This window comes from Ochlerotatus camptorhynchus, unplaced genomic scaffold (assembly GCF_037179485.1).
Source record: "Ochlerotatus camptorhynchus isolate MF236.1 unplaced genomic scaffold, CSIRO-AGI_Acam_v1.1 ptg000010l, whole genome shotgun sequence".
NCBI classification, from domain to species: domain Eukaryota; kingdom Metazoa; phylum Arthropoda; class Insecta; order Diptera; family Culicidae; genus Ochlerotatus; species Ochlerotatus camptorhynchus.
Window position 1 is genome coordinate 3,639,733 of NW_027040502.1, and position 16,412 is coordinate 3,656,144.

General features: G+C 41.3%; 1 protein-coding gene across 2 annotated transcripts in view; it reads left to right on the top strand.

Annotated features, from left to right (window-relative positions):
• Window positions 1-16,412, top strand: part of LOC135699814 (cadherin-23-like) — an 81,037-nt gene that overhangs the window by 64,096 nt on the left and 529 nt on the right. For both annotated transcript variants that reach the window (XM_065220161.1, XM_065220167.1), the window contains exons 16-21: window positions 14,374-14,481; window positions 14,547-15,032; window positions 15,093-15,208; window positions 15,269-15,432; window positions 15,493-15,870; window positions 16,339-16,405. In XM_065220161.1, the coding sequence (XP_065076233.1) occupies window positions 14,374-14,481; window positions 14,547-15,032; window positions 15,093-15,208; window positions 15,269-15,432; window positions 15,493-15,870; window positions 16,339-16,405 (1,319 nt within the window). The remainder of the gene's footprint in view (window positions 1-14,373; window positions 14,482-14,546; window positions 15,033-15,092; window positions 15,209-15,268; window positions 15,433-15,492; window positions 15,871-16,338; window positions 16,406-16,412) is intronic.

Below are 16,412 nucleotides of genomic sequence, written 5' to 3' on the forward strand. Positions count from 1 at the left end.
TAAAGCTTTCAGCATCCCATAGTGAACCACTTGTTTTAATGAATGTCTATTTCTGGGTTGAATTTAATGTGATTCAACCTTATCTTGTGCTTCTGTGCCGAGATTAGATTCTTTGATTAGCATGAATTTCTCCTTGTTTCCCAGTAAAAGTTTGTTATCATCCATCATCAGAACGTAAACAATCCTTCAGCGAACACTGAGTGGTCCACAAAAACGTAATGATGACTTCAACTTTGAATGCAGATTGCATGGAACCAATATATTTGACTAGTTAAAGTATCAGGTTAACGTTCACCTTATTAATAAACAGTTTAAAATCAACAATGAATAATACATTAATCTAGTGACAGCTAATAGAGGATCCAAAATAGGGAAATTAGAACTACTTCTTTCCGAAGTAGTTAGTTATAACAGTTGCTTTCTTCTTGTTGACTATTTCCTCCATGCTGTCAGCTGCTCGTTTTTGCGATGCTTGCTTTTTGCGCACTGACTCGACACCTTCAAGCATGGCTTGAGCCAGCTCTATTTCAGCCATATCCTTGTTTTTGTATAATTTTCTAAAAATTGAAGTTTGGACACACAATTAAACACACAAAAATCATCGATTCACAAATCGCCTCGTTATTCAACAATGCTCCATGGAATCATTGATTTTATACATGAAAAAGGTTGAACATAGCCACTTCACCTAAAAAACACATAAAAACTATTAATATGAACTCAAACTATTGAAAAGAAAACAGGTCTTTTCGTGCAACTCACTTTTTTTACATATTTCTGATTCTTCTCTTAACTCAAGTAGGTGTCGCTACCGTACAACAACATCCCCGTATTCTAAAGATATTTTATTTTGGTGCAACAATTAGTTTTTCTCAAAAAAAAACAAAACAGTTTAGTTATACTTAACCAATTATATTACTATATAAACTCACTTATATTTTTCTCACTGAGAAGATGAATAATCCTTTATTATGTGAAATTAATTTATTAAAATTATTTAATAGCTTTATAAATGTTCTTATTTCTTAGACGACAATTTTAGAGGGAAGCCCTCAGAACTTTATAGAAGTACTCATCACTTCAAGAAGTTCCATAGATATTAATGAAGTTCAGAGAAGATCATTGGGAGAACTTCAAAATTATTTAAGAACCTTGCGTCAGTTTATTTCAACTATATATAGTTTAAAAAAAATCTCAAAAGTTAAGAGCAATTTGAAGGGTTTATTGAGAATCCTCCAGCATGTTATCTTAACTCAAAGCCTTAAGAGAAGATCATAAGTTTTCAGAAAGTTTTAAAGAACTTCAGGTAAATTTTGAAAATTTTAAAGATTTTCCTCAAATTTCAGAGAAGTCCTAAAAACTAATGAATTTTACAGAATTTTAAAGAAGCTTAAAAGTTTCATAGAAGATCCTAGAACATCAGAGAAAGTTTAAGAATTTCAGACAACTTTATATATTGAGAGAATTTCTCCCAGCTTCTAAAAAAATTAAACAACTTTTAGAATCTGATAGCGTTTCGAAGAAGCCTAAACTTTTTTTTAAACCTTTGGAATTTTTTTATAATTTCAATAATGTTCAAAGCATATAAAAAAGTTCCCTGAATCTCAAAGAATTCCAAAGAAAAAAATATTTCAAGACCAAACTAACTAAAGATAGTTTTTTTCATTCAATTCAATATCGCAGAACATCAAGGAAGTTTGAGGAACTTGGCAGAATATGTCAGAAGTTCAAAAAGCTCTTTGAGCTTCAGATAAGTTTATTGATTTTAAGGACGAAGGGGTAGGGGGTCTTGAATTATTAAAAAATGCTACGCTAGAAGAATGCTCCTTTAGAAAATGTGAGAATTCAGGAAAAGTTCATAGAACTTTAAATTATTTCCCAGAACTTCAGATAGTTTCCTTGCACATCAATTTTGTTTTTCGGATTGAAGTTCTAGTTCAATTAGTCCAAATACTTAATATAAGAACACCAAGCTTCTCAAAAGCTGCTAAAAATCAAAAGAAGCTCCCAGAATTGTAGAGAATACGAAAAATCTCACAATAATATCCCAGCATTTTAGAGAAGTTCTCAAAACGTCATAGTACCTTCAAGTACTTCAAAGGATTTTCCAGCATATACCAGGTTCAATATAATGCACAATATATCTGGCATAAATCAAAATTTACAACACCGGTGTTGTGGTTTTTTATAGTTCTAAATAAACCGAAACCAGGATTTAGGACTACGTTGAAGAAGCCCGTAGAAATGATGGAATCAAAAACAACCAAAAATACACTAACGAAAAACCAAAAGCAACTTTTCGAACGCTAGGCAATTTCCGGGACACTTGATAATGTGGAACGTTTTGCAGGACATTTGGTAATGCGGGACAGGAAGGCGAATCCGGGACGTCTTGTCACTTTAGCGTTCCTTACGAGGCAAGGAAAAAGTGCGCCGAACACCTCAAGTCGATGCAATGCAAAAGCGCAGTTTTACGACCATTTCCGCCATTTGGAAAGCTACCGAAAAAGTAGTTTAGTTGGGTGAGAAATGCACAATAAAAAAAAACGCACTAGGTAAGGTTATGTGTTATGAAATTTCTCTTGTCGTTGTTTCACTGTGGAATTTTATTTTATTAACGAATAAAAGAAAGCGGACACCTCATTTTTCGGCGGTATGTCTGGGCGAATTTTTCGCCAGAAAGAGTTAGAGTCGGTGTATAATGAGTCACGCCAAGAGTGAAGCCAAGTCTACCTATTGAACTGTCAAAACGGCTACCTATCGTGCAAAGTAAATAAACATTACGATGCTATGAAAGGTCCACGAAAGGTATTGCAATAAAATATAAAATATAATCGAAGAAATGAGCATAAATACGCATTGAGCGTTAAATTGTCATGAGATACGCTCGGTAATGATTAGTAATGAGAATTTCTACTATTTTTTGTTAAGATAATTTGACCAAATCACTGATATAATGATTTACTACAGCCGCAATATTTTTTCTCTCGCTAGAAGTCATTTGAAGTTGTTGTAGAAGTCCTCTGTTGCCAGGTGAAAAGAATGGGAATCTTTCGAAAACCGTGATGCGAGTTCAACTGTTTTTCTCTTCACGTGACTCATTATACACCGACTCTAGAAAGAGTAATAGCGAATTCGTTTATTATCGGGGTTAACACCAGTTCCAACCCAGTGCGAAACCGAACTTTTTGTCAGTGTTAACCTCAACCTGAGCTAGGTTTTAAAAACAAACAAGCAAACTGACGTTTGTCAGAAAACAAGCAGACCCAATCTTGATACCCGATCCAGGTTGGAACTGAATAATAAACGAATTCGCTATAAGAATAACATTAATCTCACTCATCTTCATATGCTAGAACTCTTTACTCCTTGTGTGAATCATTCGTATTCATTCACTTCACAGAAAATCCCCATAAGGATCTGTCAACCTGTGCGCCATATTTCGTAGATCCGAATAGAAGTGAACTTCAGTCAAAGCGAAAAAGAATTGACCGATATTCCTAAACAGAGCTGAGTGCTATACATAGGTGCACTGAAAAAGATTTTATGGTTTAAAAAACCTTTTTTTTTTCAAGAAAAATATTTTGCGTTCTTTATTGAGCGCTTCCTTCGCTTTAAAAAAAAGTGACTTTAGTGACTTTTTGACGAAAATAGAGACTTTGAAGTGACCACCTTAAAAAAAGTGACAAAGTCACTAAAAAGTGACCCGCTATCAGCCCTGTATAATCTTACGCTATCGAACAAATCCACTGACGAATCGATTTTGTTTTACCCTCTCCGAATTCCATGAAACTTCGCATACCGTAGAACCCCGTTTGTTTGAATAGCTAAAATGGCAATTAAGCGGCGCCCATTCAGGACTTGTTTAACTGGTAACCTTACACAGGTCTATGGCGTTACGCACCTGTGTAGAGGTACCAGTTAAGTAAATTCTAAATGAGCGTCGTGTAATTGTCACTTTAGCTATTCAAATTAACGGGGTTCTACGGTAATTGCAATGAAGCAAGTTTGTGCCTAAGAGGAAGAGGTGACAATTGGTTTCTTCCTCTTTTATTTCTATCTCTATCTCTATCTCTATCTTACGCACATGAAATCGGCCAATCAGGAGCTAGTTCACGTTTGACCGAAAAGTGGTTCATTTTCGCCCCCGTATTGTCACCTCTTCCTTTAGGGTTTGTGCTGGAATTTGGAGATTTTTACTATCACCTATTTTTTTCAAAATGGAGCAGTTCCACGCCAAATGACGAATTGGAAAAACTCGATATGTTTGTTATGGGCAGTTATTAATATTTTTGATGAAATTTGGCCAATTAGGATCTTGTAAAATATTCAAAATGGCGTCTTTGAAATTTAAAAAAATGTAGCATGGAAACAGCACTTCTGATCGAAATGACGTCTGAGACAAAGTTTTAGAGAATAACTATATTTATCTGGGAAAAATGTACAAAAAATGAAGTTTGTAAAAATTAAAAAAAAAATTAAAACCTCAATATCTTAAAATGTCCTTGCCTGATTTTGATTTTTTTTCTAATTCCCTCAGCATTCATTACTCTCGGAATTTCTTTGAAGTTCTCGTTAGAACTCTCTTTACATTCTTTTCGGAATTTATTTAGAATATTTTTCAGAAATTAACCTATAATACTTTTACAGTCGTAATGTAATTTCACACAGAACCACCTAATAATTCTACTTTGAACTTAAATAATTGACTTGGCGTTGTAGTTAAAACTCTTTAAAAATACTTCCAAAAACTTCATTGGAATTTGTATTTATTTATTTATTTGTTTATTTATTTATTCATCTGACTTTTTGTCGTCTTAATGAATGTGATGGGGAAAAGCCAATTTAAATGGCGTAAAAACCCCATATCTTTTCACAATACAGTAAAGGGTGATACGGTCAAAATTTGGTCAAGGGAAAACGCGTGTAAATCGGTGAAATCGTTTATTTAAAAAATCAAATTAAATTTCTTTTTCAAGTTCAATTAGTATAAAATTCAGGAAAAATATTCAGTTAGGTTTCCGCTTTTCCAAATCCGAATTGCCGGGCCTTACGCTTGACCCCTGCCATCAGATTTTGTACAGCCACCTTGTCCACCTTCTTCGCCGCAGAAAGCCAGTTTGCCTTGAACTGCTGCTCGCCCTTAGCAGTTTTTTTGGTCTTCTTTAGGTTCCGCTTGACAATAGCCCAGTATTTCTCAATTGGGCGGAGCTCTGGCGTGTTGGGAGGGTTCTTGTCCTTGGGAACCACCTGCACGTTGTTGGCGGCGTACAACTCCATGGCCTTTTTACCGTAATGGCAAGATGCCAAATCCGGCCAAAACAGTACGGAACAACCGTGTTTCTTCAGGAAAGCCAGCAGACGTTTATTCAAACACTCTTTCACGTAAATTTCTTGGTTGACAGTCCCGGAAGCTATGAAAATGCTGCTTTTCAAGCCACAGGTACAGATGGCTTGCCAAACCAGATATTTCTTTGCGAACTTTGACAGTTTCATGTACTTGAAAACATCTGCTACCTTTCCCCTTCCTTTTGCCGTATAAAACTCCTGTCCCGGAAGCTGCTTGTAGTCGGCTTTGACGTAGGTTTCGTCGTCCATTACCACGCAGTCAAACTTCGTCAGCATCGTCGTGTACAGCCTCCGGGATCGCGCTTTGGCCGTCGTATTTTGTTTATCATCGCGATTTGGAGTCACTACCCAACAAACAATTTTAGCTGCAGCTTAGCTTATACAGGCAAAAATTAGCTGCATAAGGCAAATTTTGGCTGTATAAGCTAATCTGCAGCTAAAATTGTTTGTTGGGTACCTTCTTGTAAGTCGATAGTCCGGCTCGTTTTTTGGCTCGATGCACGGTTGTAGACGATACGCCCAGCTTATTTGCGGCATCTCGGAGAGAGAGGTTAGGGTTTCGCTTGAAACTACCGGCAACTCTCTTTGTCGTCTCAGCGGCTTCCGGTTTTCGATTTCCCCCCGATCCAGACTTCCTGGCTGTCGACAAACGTTCCCCAAATACTTTAATTGCATTTGTAACGGTTGATTTGGCAACTTTGAGCGATTTTGCCAACTTTGCGTGCGAGTAGCTCGGATTTTCGCGATGCGCGAGCAAAATTTTGATACGCTGCTCTTCTTGCTTGGACGGCATTTTGACAACTGAAGAGTGAATTCCAAAATCAAAATAGGAGCAACATTCTACACACACACACCTTCAAAATGAGGGGTGTTCAGGTTTTTTAAATGCAAAATTGAAAGAAATACGTCAAGTTGATATTGACCAAATTTTGACCGTATCACCCTTTACAAAAATTACAAAACAAGCACATCCGTGAACATAGCATAAAGTGAACATGGGTTCAAATATCAACTGTAGTCATAAACATAAAAAAATTATAATTCTATCAGCTCCATTGGACATCCTTCATCCGAAGCAATCCTCGTCGGCAGTGGTGAATAGAGAAAAAAATACAGGTAGCATAATCGTTACAATTTAGGAGCAATGGAATAAAGGGTGATACGGTCAAAATTTGGTCAAGGGAAAACGCGTGTAAATCGGTGAAATCGTTTATTTAAAAAATCAAATTAAATTTCTTTTTCAAGTTCAATAAGTATAAAATTCAGGAAAAATATTCAGTTAGGCTTCCGCTTTTCCAAATCCGAATTGCCGGGCCTTACGCTTGACCCCTGCCATCAGATTTTGTACAGCCACCTTGTCCACCTTCTTCGCCGCAGAAAGCCAGTTTGCCTTGAACTGCTGCTCGCCCTTAGCAGTTTTTTTGGTCTTCTTTAGGTTCCGCTTGACAATAGCCCAGTATTTCTCAATTGGGCGGAGCTCTGGCGTGTTGGGAGGGTTCTTGTCCTTGGGAACCACCTGCACGTTGTTGGCGGCGTACCACTCCATGGCCTTTTTACCGGCCAAAACAGTACGGAACAACCGTGTTTCTTCAGGAAAGGCAGCAGACGTTTATTCAAACACTCTTTCACGTAAATTTCTTGGTTGACAGTCCCGGAAGCAATGAAAATGCTGCTTTTCAAGCCACAGGTACAGATGGCTTGCCAAACCAGATATTTCTTTGCGAACTTTGACAGTTTCATGTGCTTGAAAACATCTGCTACCTTTCCCCTTCCTTTTGCCGTATAAAACTCCTGTCCCGGAAGCTGCTTGTAGTCGGCTTTGACGTAGGTTTCGTCGTCCATTACCACGCAGTCAAACTTCGTCAGCATCGTCGTGTACAGCCTCCGGGATCGCGCTTTGGCCGTCGTATTTTGTTTATCATCGCGATTTGGAGTCACTACCTTCTTGTAAGTCGATAGTCCGGCTCGTTTTTTGGCTCGATGCACGGTTGTAGACGATACACCCAGCTTATTTGCGGCATCTCGGAGAGAGAGGTTAGGGTTTCGCTTGAAACTACCGGCAACTCTCTTTGTCGTCTCAGCGGCTTCCGGTTTTCGATTTCCCCCCGATCCAGACTTCCTGGCTGTCGACAAACGTTCCCCAAACACTTTAATTACATTTGTAACGGTTGATTTGGCAACTTTTAGCGATTTTGCCAACTTTGCGTGCGAGTGGCTCGGATTTTCGCGATGCGCGAGCAAAATTTTGATACGCTGCTCTTCTTGCTTGGACGGCATTTTGACAACTGAAGAGTGAATTCCAAAATCAAAATAGGAGCAACATTCTACACACACACACCTTCAAAATGAGGGGTGTTCAGGTTTTTTAAATGCAAAATTGAAAGAAATACGTCAAGTTGATATTGACCAAATTTTGACCGTATCACCCTTTATTACTCACCTCTCACCAAAACGAATCTCACTCGATCCATTAATGCAATTCAGTCAGTCTACGCTTAAATGTTGCCATAGTAGAGTTGAAGTCGAAGAGGATGTAGACTTCGTTGAACCTAATCGACATAAAGCGGACAGGATCATGAAGGCCATACAAGGAGTTGCGGGGCTCAAGCAGCAAAAAGTTCCGTTGGCGAAGTAATCGTTCAGGAACGTAAAGGTTAAGTTGACCTAGTAATTCCGGTGCGTCAGTTTCTCCTGTGAGAAGTTTAGCTACAAATACCGATTGGGCATCATTCCGTCTCTGCTCAAGCGTCTGTAGTCCCGCACATCGATCTCTATATTGTGGTAGGTTTAACGGATCTCGCCACGGAAGACGTCGTTGGGCATATCTCACAAATTTTCTCTGAATTGCTTCGATCCTACCAGTCCAGGTTGACTGGTACGAGCACCATACTACAGAGTTAGATTCCAGAATCGATCGCACCAGTGCGCAGTACTGAGACCGGAGGCAGAAAGGATCGGTAAATTCGCAGGAACATAACATAACATAAATCCCAGCTGTCGATTTGCTCTACAGATAGTATCGTTGTAGTGCGATCGGAAGGTCAGCGCTGAATCCAGGATGACACCAAGATCACGAACTTGAAGACAACGCTCAAGGGACTGACCATTAATTGAATAATCATACGTAATCGGGTTTAGCTTGCTATGAAACGATATAACGTTACATTTGTGGATGCTCAACGTCAGCATGTTCCGGGTGCACCAATCAGCAAAACTATTCAGCAGCAATTGTAGAGCATAAATAGCAGTCCTCGATACCTTTAATGAACATGTATATTTTGACGTCATCAGCGTAAAACACACGGCAGCCAGAGAAAGCTCGTTGATGAAGAGTGAGAACAACAAAGGACCCAGGTTGCTACCCTGGGCACGCTAGATAAGTTTGAAAATTGTTCCGAAGATTCAAATCCGATATCCGATCCGCAGAGACAATAATTCTTCCTAGGCGTATCAGTAATATTCCGTGGTCAACTCTATCGAAAGCCGATTTCAAATCAGTGTATGCGGTGTCGATCTGAGCACCAGCATCAATGTTGCGTATGCGAAACGAAGTAAACTGGACGAGATTGGTAGATGTTGATCTTTTGGGGTAGAAACCGTGCTGATCCGTAGAAATATAATTCTTGCAAGAGTCGAAAAGTACATCATTTATTATGATTTCGAAAACCTTCGAACAAGCCCACAACGAAGTTATTCCTCTGTAATTCTCGATGTTCTGTCGATCCCCCTTTTTAAACACGGGGAACATGACCGATGTTTTCCAGCTTGTGGGAAAACTACGCTTCCGTAATGATATGTTGAAAAGTGTCGTAAGAGGGAAAATCAACTCTTGGCCGCATTTTTTCAGGATGCATGACGGTATGCCATCTGGACTGGACATAGAGTATTTCAATTTGTTTATTGCGGAGTCCACCTGATTCGACGTGATCGCAAAGCTTCTCAGAGAACAGACCCCACTAGGTGTATCTCTACAAGCTTCTGTGATTTGACAGACGACGTAGAATCATTAAATGCCCTTCTAAAGTGAGTGGCAAACAAATTGCACTTTTCCAAAGCGGAGGTGGCGACTTCATCGCTCAGAAACATCTCAACGGGTAACCCATTCTCCTTCCGTTTAGAGTCGACAAATTTCCAAAAATGTCGTGGATGTCTTGGAAAAAGGACAACGAGACTGGCAGTAGGTTCGGAGTGCTTTGGATCTTAGACGTTTGAGTCGTCGTAAATGTAGATTTCCCCAAGGTGGTTTCGAAGATGGCCTGCGCAGTGGAACAAAATCAACCAAGTAACTCTTCAACACACTCGTGAAGTACTCTACAGCAATGTCAATATCTTCAGCGGATTCAAGGATGTGCCAGTCAGTTTGGCGAAGCGCTTCAAGTAATCCTCCAAAATCAGCGCGGTGAAAGTCAAGTCCGGGTTCGTCCGGGAAACTCTCAAATTCAGTAGGCTGTGCGAGACTAATAGTTACTTCAAAAGCGGGATGATCGGCATCAAGACAAGAGAGTGGTTCTACAGCTGCTTCAATGTGGCATCGAGAGAGCGATGCTTCATTCACCAAAGCGAAATCCAAGATTCGCATGTTCTGATTAGTAATATAGTTAACTTGATACAGACCATGCAGATTGAAGCCATCGAGTAACGAGGCGCAAGCAACAGAGATGTGAGGCTGCAATGCATCTACGGAAGGGCGATCGTTGCTTGGTGTATTCAAGACAAGTCCCGATTGATTATAATCGCCAAGAAGAATAGCATGATCGCTATTCCCAAGGTGTGAATGTATCGCTTCGATAGACTCGATTTCACGCTAAGTAAATCATTCTTGCGATCAGGTGGAAGGTAAATTACACCAATACTAACTGAACATTGATGCAGTTTCAACTTAACCCAAAGCTGTTCTAGAGATACATTTACCGGAGTGGGATCAATGTACCCGTTGAAATTAGTTGAAATAGCGATCAACACTCCACCGCCACGTGATTTATGACTGTTAATATTGCTGCGATCTGTTCTGTAAACGGTGTAGGAATCTCCGAAAAGCTGTGGTGAAAATACTTTGTCATCAAGCCATGTTTCCGTAAGCATTATAACGTCATAATGACATTACGAAACAGCCAAGAAAACGTCGTCAATATTCGTACGCACTCCTCGAACATTCTGGTAGTACACCCTTAGTTTGTTATTAGCATCTGAGACCGGTTCGTTGCAAGCAAGTGTAACGGGAGTAGGCACAGAAGAATCGTTCTGGAAATTTGATCTACTTGATTGTCGTGCAGTACCATCACAGCTTCGGCTGGACATATACTATTTCTAGCGTTACCTGGACGAAGATCTGGAATGCCATCGAAATCAGTAGCGGAGGTAGAAGTCAGGAAGGATGCGCAAGCAGTGGCATTGGGTCCACTGGCCGGAAGAAATGCTGATGCTGTTTGCTCTGGTTCGATGACCGGTAACGGCTGAGCATCTGGGCGTGGTACAGTATCAACCACTCCATTCATAAAAGCGGCGCTGTCAATGAGACAGATTTCAGGAAGCGACAAAGTGCCTAGGTTAGCAACTTGGAAGACCCCCTCACCAACTCCGAACACAGGAACGGAACGGGCTTGGATGGCAGGAATAGTCAGCAGAAAAGCAGCAGTTCTCGACTGTGTCGGGTGGCTTAGGGGCTTCCAGCATGCTGTTTAACGTGCATTCCGTTATCTGCAAACTTTGATGACCGGATAGGTGATGACTATATGATGGTGAATTGTATGGTGACGAAATTTTTCTAGAAGCGTATCGAGTATCAGGTACTTGCCTGTAGGGACGGACTGGAAGACCCCGTTTCCATACCCAAACACAGGTCCGGAACGACTGCTGTGCGCTGGCGGGAAAGACACGACATACCTTATTATCTCTAGGATTCATTTTTAAATTTACTCTAAATTCCTTTGGAATTTTCAACAAGATTATCGAATAAGTTCTTCAAAGTGATTGTATCCGGAAATTTTAGTAGTTGAGAAGATTATTATTTTCCAAAGAGAGGACGAAGTATATTTTTTCCTAGTTCACCATCGAATTAATTTAGAATTTAGAATTTAAAATTTCCAGCTTCTTCCCGATTTCACGGTTCACTGGTCACCCTGTGTCCAGTTTACAATAGGTCTTATCCATCTGAATAAGATTACTAGAGATAGCAATCTTCTATTTAGCCGAAACACAGAAAACGGAACTAACTCAGAGAGTGAGTAACTTTTGCTCATTCGTAAGGATACATTTCTAAAAGCGTTGGTCACTCAGCGCACGTAAAAGTGACTCACTATCTGAATAAGATTCGTTTTCAGTGAATGTAGACTGCTTAAGCAAGTCTTTTGAATCAAATGTTACTAGCGCTGCATGGTGAGTGAATTCTAAACTAAGAGTCCAATGATGCGATAGGTATTGTCCATTCGTAGTAACTTCACTGAATTCATAAACCTGCTTTCTGGCCTTGCTCTGTCAAGTTAAAACAAGGAATTTGATACAAATTGCACACTGCGCATGACTTCCAATATTCAATTTCTAGCTGAGACGGCAAGCTAAATACATTGAAAACGAATATTACTCAGAGAATGAGTCTCTTTTACTGATTCTTATGGAGATTTTTTTTACTCATGCTTTGAATAGCCTACTAAGAAAAAAAATCATACGAATGAGTAAAAGTGACTCACAACTGAGATAAAGTTATTCACTCTTTGAGTTAGTTTCGTTTTCATTGTGCAACGCAACGAACACCCCTGTTTATCACTCGGCAGCCAAACGATGACTGCAGTAAAACTTTCTACGTTTCGCTTACTTAAGCATTTGGATTATCATTCTATGCTCCTCCTTTTTCCTGCATTTAGCAGATTAAGGTGAATGAATAGAAAAAATGCTACGATGTCCACGCTGCAACGAACAAGTTCAAGGTCGACCCGTGCAACGTGCAACGTTGAATAGTTATGTGGCTTCGGCTTGTGTTGTTAAGGATCAACTTTCTGGTGGCTGTGTTAGGGGTAAGCACCTTGCGGTCAAACAAAATGTATGATAAATTTGAATGTTTCCATATTTATTAACTTTTATCTATTTAAATATTGACCATTTATAATGTGTGACATTCCACACAAATCTTATAAGACTGCCGAATCGATCGACATACAAATCACCAAAATCCATTGATTATTAGCCAAGTTATTAGCATTTAAAGTCTGACCAATTTTCGTTGCATTTCCCTGGATTGGCACTCTTCCCGAAAGACGTAGTCCTACGTCAAAAAATCAAGATCCAAAATGGTCGATTATTAGGAGATCGGAGGTTTACGAGAGATTCAGCCTTGATCTTGCAGGATTCCGTTGTCAGGTTATGCACCAACTCCAGATGCCCTGCCCGTATAGTGTTTCCTTCACCTCGCTACGTAGTCCACGCCAATATAGGTAAATGGCCGAACGTGCAACACCATCCTAGCTTGAGGTAGTGGAGCCATTCGTGGAACGTCTGGAGTTGCCCTGTAGATTTTGCACCGCTGGCACTGCTTTCCGGCTTGAAGGTAACCCTCATACTGCCGATGGTACCGACGAGGAGTTCCACCGTGTCGTTTGGGCAGAATCAAGGGAAACTTAAAGTCGAACGATACCTGCTGAGCACCTGCAATACCATCCTGCAGGACATCCTGCTGATCCAAGAATGGAGAAAGTTTGGAGATTATACTGGTCTTCTCGATCTTCATTTGGTTTCCAGCAGGTACTTCTCGGTTTCCCTTGAAGATAACGAACCCATCTCCAAGGGCCTCCCGCTGAATCAGCATAAAAATGGTTGACTCCGCCTTGAGCATTTCGTCCCGATTCAGGAACTCCGTTTTCCCTGGTGCTTTCTTCGTGATTCTGTTTCATGAGGCTACTGCCCGGACCAGGCGCTCCCAGTTCAAATTGCAGCAGCTCTTTCCCGACTGCATTCTAATGAAGCTGTACTGAACGAAGTCCTCCACCGTCTGCACCTCCTTTGTTGTTTGCTGGGGCCACATAACCGGATGTTGATAGAGAAGCGATGGGGCCTGGAACCTGCGACTGTCCCTTTTATGTAGCCTCATCGGCAACGTTCAAACGGGATGGCCACCCAACGCCAAACGCCAACGCCAAACGACGACCTGCGTTAAATCGTAGATTTCCGTCAACCTAGAAGCAACGAATTGTCGATTCGCGATAGCGGTGAAGAAGAGGAGAACAATTCTAGACACGGTGGACTGATCGTGTGTTTTTCGTTCGGAGACGATTTTCCAAAGATGCAGGTCACCACGAAATAGCTCATCTCCTATCGGGAAGCATTCCCAATGGCGTTGCGGGTGCCACTTTGACTATATTTGTACAGTAAAAAGTGTGCCGGATCGCCATTGTGGGAAGCTAAACACTAAGGAGCTATTCACTTCCCCGGCTAACCACGAAGGATCCGGTAAACATCCGCCGTCCAGCGAAGCAGGTAGTACCCGAGGTGAGTTTGCCTGGGCAGAAACACTCTGTCGGGGCTACCTACGGTGAGTAGTTAATCCGGTGATTCGTCAGCATCGTCGCCGGGGGGACAGACGAACTCCGGCCCCCCGCTAAGTGTCATTTATAGCAGCAACCGCCGCCATACCGTCATCAAAGGGCCCCACCAAACAGCAGCAGCAACAGCGTGGAAGAGGACAAAGCTAAGCAACTCATAGACGTCTAAAATCTATTCGTGCTTGTTGTTTTGTTGTTTCACCCGAATCCAAATGACTTTGGGGGAAGAACCTTTGCTCGAGGCCACCCGGGCCAGCTACAGGCTGGCAGGAAAGCCGTATCTTACAGCTCCAAAAGCCGTTCATGAATGATCACAGCTCGTAATAATATTTCTTCTGTCTAAAATAGATTGTACTTAAAACAAAAATCAATAGAATTACAGAGTACACATATACAGAGTACATAATTCTCAGCATTTTTGCTAGTCTATAGACAACACACTATTTAAAAGCCAAACCCCCATTTTTCAACACCATCGTTTATCAATTTCCAGAAAATGAAGAAGGCATGGAAGAGAAACGTGAAATCCCGGAGGCGATCGATCCAAAAAATGCTGAACTACCACCGGAGGAGCATAAGAATGTGTTCTACTTCATCGACCGTAAGTGCTTCCTTGGAATGAGCTGTAGATGTCTTCTATATCCTAATATTCTCCCAACCTTCCAGCTTCCTACGGAACCGCAAGCCACCTCTTTCAGCTGGACAAGGAAACGCGCATTCTTCAGCTGACGCAGGAGCTCGATCGCGAGGAGATCCCCTCGTATGAAATTCTCGTCCTCGCCACCAACAACATCAACGGTCCGACCGGTCCCCTGGCACCGGATTCGCGTTCCCAACTGATCGTACACATCAAAGTGAACGACGTCAACGATAATCCACCCAAATTCCGAATACCGTCCTACTCAGCCGGTATCACCACCAACGACTATCCGGGGAAGATTCTGTTCGAAGTGATCGCAGACGATCCGGACGAAGACGACGTGATGAGTTACTCGATTGACGAGGGAACTCTGGAAGTTCATGGAGAAAATCTTCCCACCAGTCCGTTCCCATTCGGCATGGGTCGGAGCAGTGGACAGTTGTCGCTGGCCGTACAAATGCAGGATCGCATGAATGGCTTCTACACGTTTACGATCGTAGCTAAGGATTTGGGTAAGGCGTGGATGTAGAAGTTCGTCGTTCGTCAATTCATTGAATGCCTGATTTTTACAGTGGATCACAACGACACGTCGCAGGTGAAGATTTACCTAATTGCTGAAAGCAATAGAGTCACTTTTGTGTTCCTCAACAATGTCCAGGACATTGCCACACAGGAGATGAAGGATTTCGTAAGTAGAAAGATTGAATTCGGGAGGCTTTCTGATCACACGTTTCATTCAAACTTACAGTTGAAGACAGAGTTTACCAAGCACTATGAAATGGTATCCAACATTGATGACGTGGTGCAGGGTTCGATCGAGGGAAACACAAGAGCCGATGGAGACTCGGTGACGGACGTTAGAGCTCACTTTATCCAGAACGACGAAGCCGTCCAAGCGGTCGTCATCCAGCAGTGAGTACTGCTTCCCTTTTCGTTAAAATTTCGGTGTTTTCATGAAAGTTCTAACCTCAGGCGCTCGAACGATCGAGTATTCGTGACGAATCTGAAAACGACTCTATCCACGCGCCAGCTTTTCCTCCAGGACGTCCCAGTAACCAGCGTGGAATTCCTCGAGGAGAAAAGCGGACTGCTGCAAACGATCCTAATTGTGGTCGCATCAGCATTGGCCTTCCTCTGCGTCATTCTGTTGGTTGCGTTCTGCATCAAAATACGTAGCCTGAGTCGACAGCTGAAGGCCATGTCTGCTACCGATTTCGGTTCAATTGCTTCCGACGATATCAACGTTGGCGCTGGTCGGAAGGTACCGACGACAAACGTCTTCTCTGTCGAGGGCTCCAATCCGGTGCTGAACGACCGGGAGTTCACCAAGGGAGCATTCGATGACGTTAGGTAAGTGGAATGCAGGGTTGCCAAAACGAAAGCTGTGTTTTTGTTCCAAAAAATCTTTTCCTTTTTTGCTTTGTCCAGAAAATCTGTGATTTGTGATCTGGAAAATGATTTATGAATTAAATCCTTTCAAAATATTCTTACCAATGTAATTCAGCGATCTTAATAAAGACATAAATCTAAAATGTATGCATCATAAATTACCATAAAGATAGCCAAAAAGAATACATGTGATAGTTCTCATTTCCTTTTAATATTCCACAAAAACAAATGTAGATATAAGAGCAGGTGATGAGAAAATTGCCCTGAAGTGAAAATAAAAGTTGTGTTTCATGAATACAAATTCTTGGTTTTAAAGACTCTGTAGAAAAACAGATGAATCTATAGTTTTGGCAACCCTGGAGGAATGGCATTATGTGAGGCGTTACAATGTGTCATAAATTTTCCCATTTTTTTTCCAAATTCAAACAGTGTCCAATCGTACGAATCGGACTTTGTGGGCATCGACAACGACATATTTGCAACGACACTGGAGAAGGTACCGA